The sequence below is a fragment of the Punica granatum genome, chromosome 8 (genome assembly GCF_007655135.1).
Source record: "Punica granatum isolate Tunisia-2019 chromosome 8, ASM765513v2, whole genome shotgun sequence".
Classification (NCBI taxonomy): Eukaryota; Viridiplantae; Streptophyta; class Magnoliopsida; order Myrtales; family Lythraceae; genus Punica; species Punica granatum.
Window position 1 is genome coordinate 27,328,271 of NC_045134.1, and position 12,716 is coordinate 27,340,986.

Below are 12,716 nucleotides of genomic sequence, written 5' to 3' on the forward strand. Positions count from 1 at the left end.
TCGTAACTTCAGTCGTATAAAGGGTTGTAGTATACTGTCACTCTCCCCAACAAGACATTAGTAGCTAAGCATAGACCCCTGCCCCGCCCTCTCCTTCCTTCCTTCCTTCCTTCCTTCCTTCCTCTGCCCTTACATTCACCATTCACCTCCTCTGTATAAGAAACAGGGGAATATTTATTTTATTCTCAAAGAAAAAGAAGAAAAAAGAAATGGAGGTGGGAGTGATGAGAATCTGAACTGTCTTCCTCCTCCTCCTCCTCCTCCTCCTCCTCATCTTCTTCTTCTTCTCCTTCCTCCTCGTCCTCCTACTTTTTGCTCCATAATGGGTCCTGTTTGAGAAACCCAGAAACCCCAATCAGCGAGATTCCCCCCCTGCCTCTGTTCTCATGGCAGAGCCAGCACTTGAAGTGTTCTCATGGCTGAAAAACCTACCTTTAGCTCCAGAGTACCACCCTACCCTGCAGGAGTTCCAAGATCCAATTGCCTACATTTTCAAGATCGAGAAGGAGGCCTCCCAGTATGGCATCTGCAAAATTGTTCCCCCTGTTCCTCCCCCTCCGAAGAAATCCACCATCACTAACCTCAACCGCTCCCTCTCAGCTCGTTCCGCTGGAGCTCCTACATTCACTACCCGGCAGCAGCAGATCGGGTTCTGCCCACGGAAGCCCTGCCCGGTGAAGAAACCCGTGTGGCAGAGCGGTGAGACCTACACGTACCACGACTTCGAGGCTAAAGCCCGGGCCTTCGAGAGGAGTTACTTGAAGAAGTATGCAAAGAAGAATGCCTCCCCTTCGGCCCTTGAAATTGAGACCCTTTACTGGAAGGCAGCCGTGGATAAGCCCTTCTCGGTCGAGTATGCCAATGATATGCCCGGTTCAGCTTTTGGTCCCTTCGGGTCAAAGAAGGCAGGGGAGGGGGCGCCACTGAATGTTGGGGAGACAAATTGGAACATGAGAGGGGTCTCCAGGTGGAAAAGCTCTCTGTTGAGGTTTATGAAGGAGGAGATTCCTGGGGTCACTTCTCCTATGGTTTACTTGGCAATGTTGTTCAGTTGGTTTGCTTGGCATGTGGAGGATCATGACTTGCATAGCTTGAATTACTTGCATATGGGGGCCGGGAAAACTTGGTATGGTGTCCCTCGGGATGCAGCAGTTGCGTTTGAGGAGGTTGTCCGGGTTCAAGGGTATGGAGGAGAGGTCAATCCACTCGGTGAGCGTGACTTCTTTTAGCATTACATTAAGTTAGTAAAGTGGCTGCTGGGTTTCCCCTGTTCTTAGTAGTCTATGCTTTACTTTGGTCGACGGTAGAATGGTGGCTAGTGTTTATGAACGAGTCAGATGGTTCAATTAGCTGGTTGTTGCTCTATTCTTATGTCTTGCGCAACTTCATAACGTTGAGCTTTCTGATTTAAGTTCTGTTTCTGGAGGCGGTTTAGTGAGCACTATGAACTAACTTTCGGTGTTGAGTTCCCCTGTTCTAAATATGCCGTGTTTGGTCAATTTGGTTTTGGGTATGCTTCCATACTCATTTGGAGAAGTCAAGTTCTTAAGTTGACCAGCTGTTATCTTCTTTTGAACTGTGTTGTTGCTTTAGAACAGTCAATCTATTAGAGGATGCGTTTATGATGAAGAAAATAAAGATTTTGGGTATATTTTGTTGCCTGGGGATTCCCTGTTTCAGTGAGAGTCTAATTGGGTTCAAAGTGGTTATCTGGAGGCATCATATTGCATTTTATGTTTAATGTTGTTTAGGGGTTCACAAGACAGAGAGGATGAACTATGCTATATGTTTTAGCTGTTGTTTTTTCTCCAAATTATAGGTAATTAAGGTCTTGGGTCTTAACATTTCTTGTATATGTTGATGCTGTATTCTACTTCTTTTCTTTATTATGGTCATCTGTTTTCATGCTCTTCCCTCTACCGGGTTTGAATTGTAGCCTTGCTTGAAGCAATGGATGTCCTTTGCAATTTGTGCATTGCTATTCTGGGAAAGCAGAGGGAAATGAATGAACATAATTGTGATAGGTGGATATGTCAAGAAAATTATAGAGGAAAATTTGTCCATACTGAATTTACTCCTAGGATTTTGAGTGACAAAATGATCTGACCTACCAGCATGTTGTAGCCTGCATTGTAGAAGCATCATATAGAAGAAATTGTTCTGGTCTTATTTGCATTTTTGTCCTGCTCAAATTTCTTGGTGTGGGGTGTTCTTCATAGGTTCTTGGACATTATTATTTTACAGGCTCGACGCAGAGCTAGTGTTTCTCATAAACTGGATATCTGGCTAAACCAACCTATAATTACTTTCTTTCTTCCTTTTTCAGTTACATTTGCCATTCTCGGGGAGAAGACGACAGTAATATCTCCAGAAGTGCTCGTCGGGGTAGGAGTCCCATGCTGCAGGTGAGCTTTTGCCCGCTGCTACATTTTACCTTTGAATCTTCTTTTCTATGTATAGGAACTTCAGTTATAGATTAAGCATGATATTCTTTGCCTTAACTGGCTTAAGGAGAATATTGACTGCCTTTATTCTTGCCTATTCCTAGAGACCAAGAGGTCTTGGAAAGAATGGATTCCGGAATATTTCTTGCCAGCTTTCTCTTTTAATTCTAAGCTTGCCCTTTTTTCTGTTTTTCTGGTCCAGATTGGTGCAAAATGCTGGCGAGTTTGTTGTCACTTTCCCTAGAGCTTATCATTCTGGGTTCAGTCATGGTGAGAGATGTTGACACGCTTACTATGGACCTTCTAATTTGAGATAAATATAGGTTCTTCCACATGACCTGTTCTTTTGTATCTTTCAGGGTTTAATTGTGGGGAGGCTGCTAATATTGCAACTCCTGAATGGTTGAGAGTTGCAAAAGATGCGGCCGTTCGAAGAGCGTCGATCAATTATCCTCCCATGGTTTCCCATTTCCAGCTACTCTATGATCTTGCTCTTGCACTCTGTTCAAGGTTCATTTCAAATTTTCCTTGCAGTTTGATTCCCTCAACTGAGATTTGATAATCTTTGGTGCATTATTTCTTTATTTATTTATTTGTTAGAGAATTGAGTTTTATTTGTTTTAAATTGAAAGCAGGGTGCCTAATGGAATCCACACTGGGCCTCGAAGTTCTAGATTGAAAGATAAGAAGAAGGGCGAAGGAGAGTCTATGATCAAAGAGCAGTTTGTGCGAGACGTCAAACAGAATAATGAACTACTTCATGTGCTTGGAAAGGGATCTTCCGTAGTACTTCTTCCGCAAAATGCTGCAGATGTTTCTGTTTGTTCAAATTTACGTATCGGGTCTCACATGTCCCTTTCCTTGAGCAATCCTGATGAGGATATGAAGTCTCCTGGCACTTTTATGGCCGACAATATTATGTCTGACAGAAACAGTGGTATCAATCCTTTGAAAGGTTCATACTCGATGAAAGCAAAATTTGCCTCTCTGTGTGAAAGAAGAAGGGCTTTGCTGAGTGGGAATGGTGATAGTCAAACAACGGTTCAAGAGACAAATAACAGATTCACTGGGGCCCAGAAGGATGCGCTCGGTGATATGTTGTCTGATCAGAGGTTGTTCTCGTGTGTTACTTGTGGAATCTTGACCTTTTCTTGTGCTGCAATTGTTCAACCCAGAGAACCTGCTGTGAGATACCTCATGTCTGCTGAATGTAGCTTCTTCAATGATTGGACTGTCAACTCTGGAGTTCCGCTTAAGAGATTGGATGTTATTGGTGGTAACAAGTCATTTTGGGGGCAGAAACCCTTTGCAGGTAAGCGTGAATGTTTTGTTTATGTTCATGCTGTTTTGAAGCTACTCATTGAAACTAGTAGTCGTTCTTCAAGTTATGTTATGCCGATGTGTAGTACTATTTTCTGGCAAGATTGACTTAGTTTTGAGAAATTCATGAATGCAGGTACAGAAGAGAAAGGTGTTGCAAATGATCTATGCATTGTCCCCGTTTACTCGTCTAATTCTCAACTTCACTTTCCATGTGAAAATGAGCAAATGGTTTCAAGTCCTGAACAAGGAGGGACTTCTGCACTGGGCCTAATTGGCTTAAACTATGGAGATTCATCCGATTCAGAAGATGATCATCATGAACCCAATGGTTCTGATCCGGGTGATGAAAATTCTTTGAGGGCCTCCCCATCAGAAAATAAATATCGCCAGGAAATTCTTGCATTACCTTCCAATGCAAATCATCCAAGTTCTGATTTCCCCGTAGGGGTCGAGACAAATAAAATAGAACCTGGAAGTGTACAGGGTACATATGGAAAACTGACATCGTTTAATGTTACTTCTGGCTGTTCCAAGCCAATCCTTCCTGCCAATGAAGATTCTTCTAGGTTGCATGTCTTCTGTCTTGAGCATGCCGTAGAGGTAGAACAGCAGCTACAACCGATTGGAGGAGTGGATGTATTTCTTCTATGTCACCCAGGTATATAAATCGGTTCCAGAGTGTGCTCTAGATTTTTGCATTCATTTATTCAATCCAGAACATCTTTCCCTTGTTGTTGTCAAATTCAAAAGGAAAAAAGAAATAAGGAAACTGAAAAATTTTCTCCGAGGTTTTGAAACTGAACAAGTTGAAGACTTGATTTTTAATTTGCATTTTCTTTCATCCCAAGTTGTGAATAGCGTTTGATTTGCAAACTCTTGCAGACTATCCTAAGGTAGAAGCCGAGGCAAAGTTGGTGGCTGCAGAATTTGGCATAGATAATCACTGGAACGAGATATCCTTCAAGAACGCTACAAGAGAGGATGAGGAGAGAATCAAGTCAGCTCTTGATAGCGAAGATGCAATCCCTGGGAGTGGAGACTGGGCCGTGAAGCTCGGGATAAATCTCTTCTACAGTGCAAGTCTGAGTTGGTCCTCTCTTTACAGTAAGCAGATGCCTTACAACTCTGTGATATATAACGCTTTCGGTCGAAATTCTTCAAGCTCTACCTCGCCCATGAGGCTTGACGATTGTGGAGGGAAGAAGGCTAGTAGGCAGAGGAATGTAGTTGCAGGAAAATGGTGTGGTAGAGTGTGGAAGTCAAATCAGGTCCATCCTTTCCTAGCTCAAGAAGATTCCGAGGAAGTGGAAGAAGAAGAAGTAGAAGAAAAGAGAAGCTCTCGTGCTTTAGGGACAAAGGTTGAAGCCACTCCGGTAATTAAGAAGTATGAGAGGAAGAGAAAAAAAGGTGGGTCTGCTGGGCCGTCCAAGAGGAATAAATGTTTTGGCAAAGAGGAAGTGGAGGCTTCAACTGATTCGTTGGTTGATACTTCCAAAAAGCCGAAACAGCCAGGGAAGGGTAAATCGGCCAAGATGAGCTTTAAAAGAGGAGCAGTGGTTGCAGAGGATGGGGTGGATGAATCGGGTCCTCCATATCAGAGGCCTCCCAGACATAAGGGGGCAAAGAGTGTTGATCGAGATAGTCATGATAATTCCAATGTTTCATTGGAAGGCCATTACGAAGAGCCACCGAGTAGGAGGATTTATAGGCCAAAGCCAGCACAGTTTACTCCGGTCGAAGATGTGAATTCAGATGTTTCACTCTCGGGTGATTCTCAGCATGAAAGGAGGATGCTGAGAGGAAAGATAATGAAACGAGTTGTTGAAGAAGAAGAAGATGATGCTGATGAAATGTCTGATGATTCAGTTGGTGTTAAGAAGAGCTTCTCTCGGAGGAGGCGAGGGACCTATGAGAGCGAGAATGATTCAGTGGAGGGCGACAAATCTCCTTCACTGCCAAGGATTCTCCAGAATAAGAGACAGAAGCAGGAGGTTGCTCAGAATATGTTACGAGAGATCTCTCAACGTAGACAAGGGAATCCTCACCCAATCAGAGGGAGGATCTCTCTGCCTGTTAAACAGCGAACCCCACGGGTGAGCAAAGAGGTCACTCCTCGTCTAGTGAAACAGGAGAGTCCTCGTTTTCGGAATGAGAAAGAGAAATTTGTGGAGGAAGAGGAATCAGAAGGGGGCCCCAGCACTCGACTCCGGAGAAGGGCATCGAAGGCCGCCAAAGGAACCGGAGCCAAAGCAAAGGCGAACAAAAAGCAAGCAGCTAGTAGCAACAGGAAGGAGAACCCGAAGAATCCCTCTGGGTTGAGTGCCGGTAAAACGAGGAACAACGAGATGGAGTATTCCTGTGATATCGAGGGCTGTAGCATGAGCTTCAGGTCGAAGCAGGAACTTGTACTCCACAAGAAGAACATATGCCCTGTCAAGGGCTGTGGGAAGAAGTTCTTCTCTCACAAGTATCTGGTGCAGCATCGCAGGGTGCATATGGATGAACGCCCGCTTAAGTGCCCATGGAGTGGCTGCAAGATGTCATTCAAGTGGGCCTGGGCTAGGACTGAGCACCTGCGGGTTCACACGGGCGTCCGCCCTTACGTTTGCGGTGAGCCGGGCTGCGGTCAGACATTCAGATTCGTGTCGGACTTCAGCCGTCACAAGCGGAAGACCGGGCATTCCATAAAGGGTAAGGAGAAAGGCTTGTAGAGAGGCTGGTAACTCTGATTGGATGTGACTTTGTTGGGGGGGGGGCAGCAGTAGGGTTTGGTTGGCTTAGAAGAAGATCAATAGGGTTAGGGATTTGCCCTGTAACAGTTGTTAAATTTGACGATTTGATTTTAGTGTTGAAACAGTGGTTGACTCTGTGCTGATTAGGGATTTTTGATTGGACGCCCATTGTTTGGTAGGGACCAAAAATCCACTTTGCTTCTCAAGTGTACATCATTGTTGAGATCTCTACCTTTGTCTGGTCTGTATGTCCTTCTGTTGTTCCTTCCATCCAAGAAAGCATCCAGTAACTGTCATTCTTCTCTTCCTACGGCAAAAACCATCTGGTCGGGCTCCTTTGTTAGTGTTGAACGTCGGAATATCGTCAAACCGGATAGCCATACGGATCATGGTGTGCGTTCTCATGTTTTTCGTGACTCAATGAGGGCATATATCCGTGGGTCGGAAAGGCCTTTCCAGGATGTGTGGCTCGACCATTACTTTCTCGACATGGTTATAGAGCCGTGCAAGCAGATCAGACTGTAATAAGCATATAGATCGGACCCGAGAAATGATGTGGTGTGGACAACATAAAAGCATACCGGGAAGGCAGGAACATCATTCTTTCAATGAGATTCCTAATGTACAACATTCGGTTCCTCTTTGATTTCTACCTAATTTCTTTCTGTTCTTATTTTTACAAAATAAAAATAAAAAAATCAACATAAATTCTGGAAACCGTATAGATTCCATAATTAGCATCGGAGTTTCTTTTATTATCATGCTTTATGGTTCTTAGCAAGCCCAACCGTGGTGGAGATCCCAGGTTCGCTGGATGGGGGACAATGACAACTTCAGGGAACTTCCATGTACGTTTCGGTCCCGAGACCATCCTCCTGCAAAATGGATTATGACAATTTTGATTTGTCTATTACTTGCTGGGAATAAAAATGCTAGGATCAATCAAGGAATGAAAATATCTTGATCATCAATTGATTTTTGGTCATTTCTATTTTTTTCTTAAAATGATAATAATAGTATATTCGTATTTCCATTTCCGAGCTTTCAGACAATCGAAAACACGAGGAAATTTTAGATAATCTTACCTCAAATGACGTGACGAGGAAGAATTTTATAATAAAGAATAATTATAGTAATTATTCGAATGATTAATATCAAATTTATAATTTCATACATTTTGATTGGTATTTTCTCAAATCACACGGTGAACCAGAATCAGCCGGTAAATTCTCCGAAACCACACACAGCTCTGAAGAAGTATGCCTAACTTACCAAAAAAAAAATAAAAAGAACACGCGCTGTCTTTTCTATGATACTCGCAGCGTCTCTGTGTCCGTCTTCTCTCTCTCTCTCTCTCTCTCTCTGTGTCTGTATCTGTCTGTGTCTCTCCGCGTTTGTACACTGTACGCTTCCAAACGGCACAGAGAGAGCAGCAAAGCGCCATTAATTCCCATCCCCCAAAACAATAATATACAGTACAATACAAAGCTCTCGGCTTTCCCTTTCCTTCCACTCCACTCTTCCAGCTTCTTCCCCCTTACTCTTCCTCTGAGGGCTCCATCGAAGCTCTAGGGTTTTGAAATGTGGAGGGAGAATGGCTGCCTCTGAAGAATCAGCAGTCGCCGTGGGCCATCCTGGCGATGACTTGGGGCTGGGCTGCCGGCCGAGTCCCGATCCCCAGCATGCACCCCCCGATCTCGATCACGAGGCGGAGAACTCGCTCTCCGATGAGCTCCTCCGTCTGGTACTGAAAGAATCCGAGGAGGCCGCGCGGCTGCAGGCGGCAGATAGCCAAGAGGGAGGAGCTCAGAGCGGTATAGTGTATAATCATGGAAGCACTGATAATAACAATACCGGCTGGGAGGATGAGAAGGAGGGCGAGAGAGCCGGTGAAGTTGATGATACCAGCGAGGAGAGGGAGACCGGAACCGGCGTTGGGAGGTATAATTCGTTTCCGGTGCGACCTGGTGCAGAGGATTGCGCCTTTTACATCAAGACGGGGACGTGCAAGTTTGGATCTTTGTGCAAGTTCAATCACCCAGTTCGCAGGAGAAACCCCCATGTCAGTGTAAGTGCAATCACTGCACTCATTCCCGTTTGTCTTTCTGGTGGATATCATCATGTCAGTCGCTGGCGCTGTAGCGTGCAAGGTTTTAGCTTTTCTGAGCTCAATGATATCTTTTCTTTGATCTGCTTGCGTCGTTTAATATATTTTGGGTGCATCACTAGTCGCAATTTCTGTTGATTTTGTTGCAGTTTGAGTAGAGTCTAATTCATGGTTTCTAAGTGGTCTCGTGTAGAAATGCTTTATCGTTTGATGAGTAATATTTACATGACAAATCCGACAACTAGATGCTGCTTCTTGTACATTCTGTGTCTAAAATTTTGAATTTTAATCTGAAGGCTGCAAGGGAGAGGGTGAATGTCAAGGAGGAACTGATGGACAAAACCGGACGGATTGAATGCAAGGTCATTACTAGCTTTTTTTATGTTCAGTATCTTATGTTTCGGTTTATTTCATAGAAATCTAGCTTTAACTGAAAAATGCGGAAATTTGGTAAGACTTTCAATGTCCATTTAATTCTTTGGAGTTCCAGCTGTCATACGCAACTTCTTCGTAGATGTTCGTCCCTCCACATTATTTATTGGTGGCTTAACTGGAATGAAGATTACCACTAGGCATATTCAGCTATAGTTGGTAGCTTCTGTTATTCGTGTTTTCTTGTGGTTCGTAAGATTTTTTGAGCATTGTGCAGTACTACTTGAGGACTGGAGGATGTAAGTATGGAAAAGCTTGTAAATACGATCACCCAAGAACAAAACCTTCAGTGACCCCTGTTACGGAGCTGAATTTTCTGGGCCTGCCCATTAGGCCGGTATGCTCCTCTTTAGTTGAAAGATAATTTACCTTATTTTCTCTCCGGTTCCCTCATTTATTGGGGACAGAATCCATGTGTTAAGTGACATTTAGGCTTCTTTTGTGAGTCATCACTCTGTGAGATTCTATTCTAAATCAGTGATGTGGATCTGAAATATTGCAGGGGGAGAAAGAATGCCCCTATTATATGCGCAATGGTTCCTGCAAGTATGCTGCCAATTGCAGGTTTAATCATCCAGATCCTACAGCTTCAGGAGCAGGAGGCGGCAGCGGTGCCGGCACCGGAACCGACCTTCTCGGTGGATATGGAAATGGTTCGTCTGCCACCCTAAAAGGTCTATCACAGCCTGTTGCTTCTTGGTCAGCCCCCTCTGGGACATTGAATGAGACTGCTCCCTTTGTGCCAGCTGTGTATCCACCAATAGGAGGAGTTGCACCTCAGAAAGCAGAATGGAGTACATATCAGGTAAGTCCCTCGCTCTTTTTTTTTTCTTTTCTTAAATCTTAAATTTTTAAAGAGGGTGTTCCGATTTTGCCCGACTAATCCCACAATCCACGTGAACACCCTGCAAGCCCACGGCGCGGGACAGGATCCCTCGCTCTTTTATCATTGGAGCATGTCATGTCTATGAAGTAAGATCTTAAAGATGGGAAGAATTGGTGTCTACGTTATATCATATACCAATCGCCATATACTGATTGAGTCCGTGTGTTGCACGGGGATTAAACGTGATTTTTTCCGCTAATTTTTATTATATAAAATGTGTGCTATAAATGTTTTAGAATAGCATATTATTAGACCTATAAGACTAATGATAATTTCATTTAACAAATAAGATAGGGAGACAATTACATAGAAGAAAAATTCCAACCATGACATGATGAATTTTTATCTTCAACATTATCAAAATTTAACACCTAAACCACATACACAAAATCGAAGAATCCTAAAATTCTACAAAATTTTGTGTGAGAAAAACAAAAAGTTGGAAGAACTCACTGCCAAAAATCTATCGATGTACCTAATATAAACTGCGTGCATGCAAAAAATTGAAGAAATATGATGATAGCAATTTTTTAGAGTCAGATCAATCACGGTTTATTTATAGTACATCCACTATTTATAGCGTACCATACATAATAAAATATAGATAGTACATCATATCTTTATCTGTTTAAAAAAAAAATATCTATCTGTTTAAAAAAAATTAAAATTCGTTTCTTAAGAAAAAAAAGCTCAAAATCCGAGAAAATAGCACTTGGTCCCACTGTGTTTTAAAAATAAAACTAAAATTCGTTTTTCTAAAAAAAAATTGATAAAATAATGACCGGTCCCACGAATCTATGTTTATTTGTTTTAAAATTTTAAAAATCAAAATTAAAAAAATTTAAAAAAACTCAAAAGATCAAGAAAATAATGAACGGTCCCACAAATCTATATCTATATATTTTTAAAAATACAAAAAAAATTATTTTTTAGAAAAAGCTCATAAAATCGAAAAAATTCAATTCATAAACAGAGCGTTCTTGGGGGGCCATCTGGCTGGGCCCGCTTTGATTCTGCTTTCACACACACACACACACACATAATATATATATATATATATATAGATAGATAGATAGATAGACTGTGATGTATTGCTAGTATGTTTGTTTTGAATGTGGAATGGATTCTTTAGTTGGCAATGACTGCCATTTTGTTTATAGGTCCCTGTTTATCCACCAGAAAGGACTATGCTTCCACCTCAAGCATACATGGGAAAGAACCTGGGGACAGAAGCTACTGCATATACCAACAATAAGAAGCAAATGATAAACGACGAATTTCCAGAACGCCCTGGGCAACCTGACTGCGCTTTCTTCCTGAAAACTGGAGATTGCAAGTTTAAATCCAACTGCAAATATAACCATCCGAAGAGTCGGATCCCAAGCTCATCCCCTGTTCCTCTGAGTGACAAGGGCCTTCCTTTGAGACCTGTAAGTGTACTCTCCATTTCACTTTTAGGCTTGTCTGATCTTACTTGTTGCAAGAGCTGTGCAATATTGCCACCAGATTGGAATAGTTCTGATTTGGAAGAACGTTAACATTTGATTTGTCCCTCCGTTGATGAAGTTGTTTTTTTCTCCATAGCTTTAATCTGAAGTTTTATTGTTTTCAAAATGTCAGGAACTTCACTTGTAGCCTTATGGCTATATTCAGATGACCGTGTGTGCCCACTGAGTCGCACAAAGACAAATAGAGCTTAGGATCATCATCTTTTACTTTTCATCTTTCTTGATATATCATGTGGATATATGTATACCATATGGCTCTATATATATATATATATATATATACGCGCACACATTGCAGCTGATTATATATTATTTGAAATTGCAGGATCAGAATATATGCTCTTATTACAGCCGATATGGAATATGCAAGTTCGGGCCTGCATGCAGATTTGACCATCCGGTGAACTGGACTCCATCGAACTTGTCAGCCCCGTTTGGCAGTTTCACTGGACCAGAGGGGCCCAGGATGGTCGGGACAAGTAGTGTAGGCAATGTCGCGATTCAGTAGTCCCCTGTAAAAAATCTTTTTGGAAACCTGACTTGCTACTATCTTTAGCTTCTCTATAGGCTTCTTTAGAGTCGCAGCGTTTTAAATTTTGTTCATCCTCATGGTGCGCGCCAGAGTTCTAACTTATTTTGGATCAAGCGGCCGATGAAAATCTCAGTTGGGCACCGTTTAATGTTTTAGTTTCTGTTAATTAATGTTCATTGCAGGACCAAACTTGAAGCTCAAGAAAAAAGTATAGTCTAAACCCGAAAATAGCAGAAACTGTTTTCTTTCTTGTTTTCCTTTGCAATTTGTTTTCCCACAAAAGATGTTATCGCAGTGAGTTGAGCTTTCGACTAAGCTCACAATTGCTCGAATTTGGAAGTCCATTAAAGTACAAAATTAAGTGATGGTGAATTCAAAGATTTCTATAGGAAGATATTCATTGGGGATCGTACAGCAGGGCCGGTGATTAGTAATAAAACTGTAAAGAATGTTGAGGACATGATAAAATGTCCCTAAAACGGACATTGACCTCTTTCTGTCCTTCGTAATTGAACATTCACCTCCCTTCTAATCAAAAACCAAATCGTTCTGTCCTTTGTCATCGAACGTTCACCTCCCTTGTAATCAAAAACCAAATCGGAAAGCATGATATTATTGTTTCCTCCTGCATTATATTATTATTATTATTATTATTATTTTGGTGTGTGCCGTAATACTGAGAAGTTTAATAAATTTTGATTAATCCAGTTTAATCAGGTTTGGCTCACTCGAGGATAGAGTTATCTGGCATA

General features: G+C 42.1%; 2 protein-coding genes across 5 annotated transcripts; both read left to right on the forward strand.

The window, feature by feature from the left end:
• The first annotated feature begins 77 nt into the window (after positions 1-77).
• On the forward strand, positions 78-6,795 carry LOC116189480 (lysine-specific demethylase REF6). Of its 2 annotated transcripts, none has more exons than XM_031519158.1 (7): positions 78-1,209; positions 2,327-2,405; positions 2,647-2,714; positions 2,804-2,954; positions 3,077-3,756; positions 3,901-4,425; positions 4,650-6,795. In XM_031519158.1, exons 1-7 carry the CDS (start codon positions 387-389, stop codon positions 6,476-6,478), a joined length of 4,155 nt encoding a protein of 1,384 aa, XP_031375018.1. In that variant the 5' UTR covers positions 78-386; the 3' UTR covers positions 6,479-6,795. The 2 variants fall into 2 exon arrangements, with proteins under 2 accessions (XP_031375018.1, XP_031375019.1); XM_031519159.1 differs by having other exon boundaries at positions 80-1,209; positions 3,080-3,756.
• A 1,036-nt stretch (positions 6,796-7,831) lies between these two features.
• LOC116189482 (zinc finger CCCH domain-containing protein 67-like) lies at positions 7,832-12,192 on the forward strand. 3 transcript variants are annotated; one of them, XM_031519163.1, is made up of 7 exons: positions 7,833-8,567; positions 8,903-8,968; positions 9,256-9,375; positions 9,541-9,691; positions 9,785-9,843; positions 11,085-11,354; positions 11,758-12,192. In XM_031519163.1, the coding sequence occupies exons 1-7, from the start codon at positions 8,094-8,096 to the stop codon at positions 11,938-11,940; spliced, it is 1,323 nt and encodes a 440-aa protein (XP_031375023.1). In that variant the 5' UTR covers positions 7,833-8,093; the 3' UTR covers positions 11,941-12,192. The 3 variants fall into 3 exon arrangements, with proteins under 3 accessions (XP_031375024.1, XP_031375023.1, XP_031375022.1); XM_031519162.1 differs by having other exon boundaries at positions 7,835-8,567; positions 9,541-9,843; XM_031519164.1 differs by lacking the exon at positions 9,256-9,375 and having other exon boundaries at positions 7,832-8,567; positions 9,541-9,843.
• The last annotated feature ends 524 nt before the right edge of the window (positions 12,193-12,716 follow it).

What these genes read in the sequence shown, in the direction of transcription:
- LOC116189480 (XM_031519158.1), top strand. Translation starts at nt 387, where the DNA reads ATGGCAGAGCCAGCACTTGAAGTGTTCTCATGGCTGAAAAACCTACCT. An exon ending in GCTCTTGCACTCTGTTCAAG is followed by an intron (nt 2,955 to 3,076) that starts GTTCATTTCAAA and finishes TTAAATTGAAAG; the next exon opens with CAGGGTGCCTAATGGAATCC. An exon ending in GGGGCAGAAACCCTTTGCAG is followed by an intron (nt 3,757 to 3,900) that starts GTAAGCGTGAAT and finishes TCATGAATGCAG; the next exon opens with GTACAGAAGAGAAAGGTGTT.
- LOC116189482 (XM_031519162.1), top strand. Translation starts at nt 8,094, where the DNA reads ATGGCTGCCTCTGAAGAATCAGCAGTCGCCGTGGGCCATCCTGGCGAT. An exon ending in CCGGACGGATTGAATGCAAG is followed by an intron (nt 8,969 to 9,255) that starts GTCATTACTAGC and finishes AGCATTGTGCAG; the next exon opens with TACTACTTGAGGACTGGAGG. An exon ending in TGGGCCTGCCCATTAGGCCG is followed by an intron (nt 9,376 to 9,540) that starts GTATGCTCCTCT and finishes GAAATATTGCAG; the next exon opens with GGGGAGAAAGAATGCCCCTA.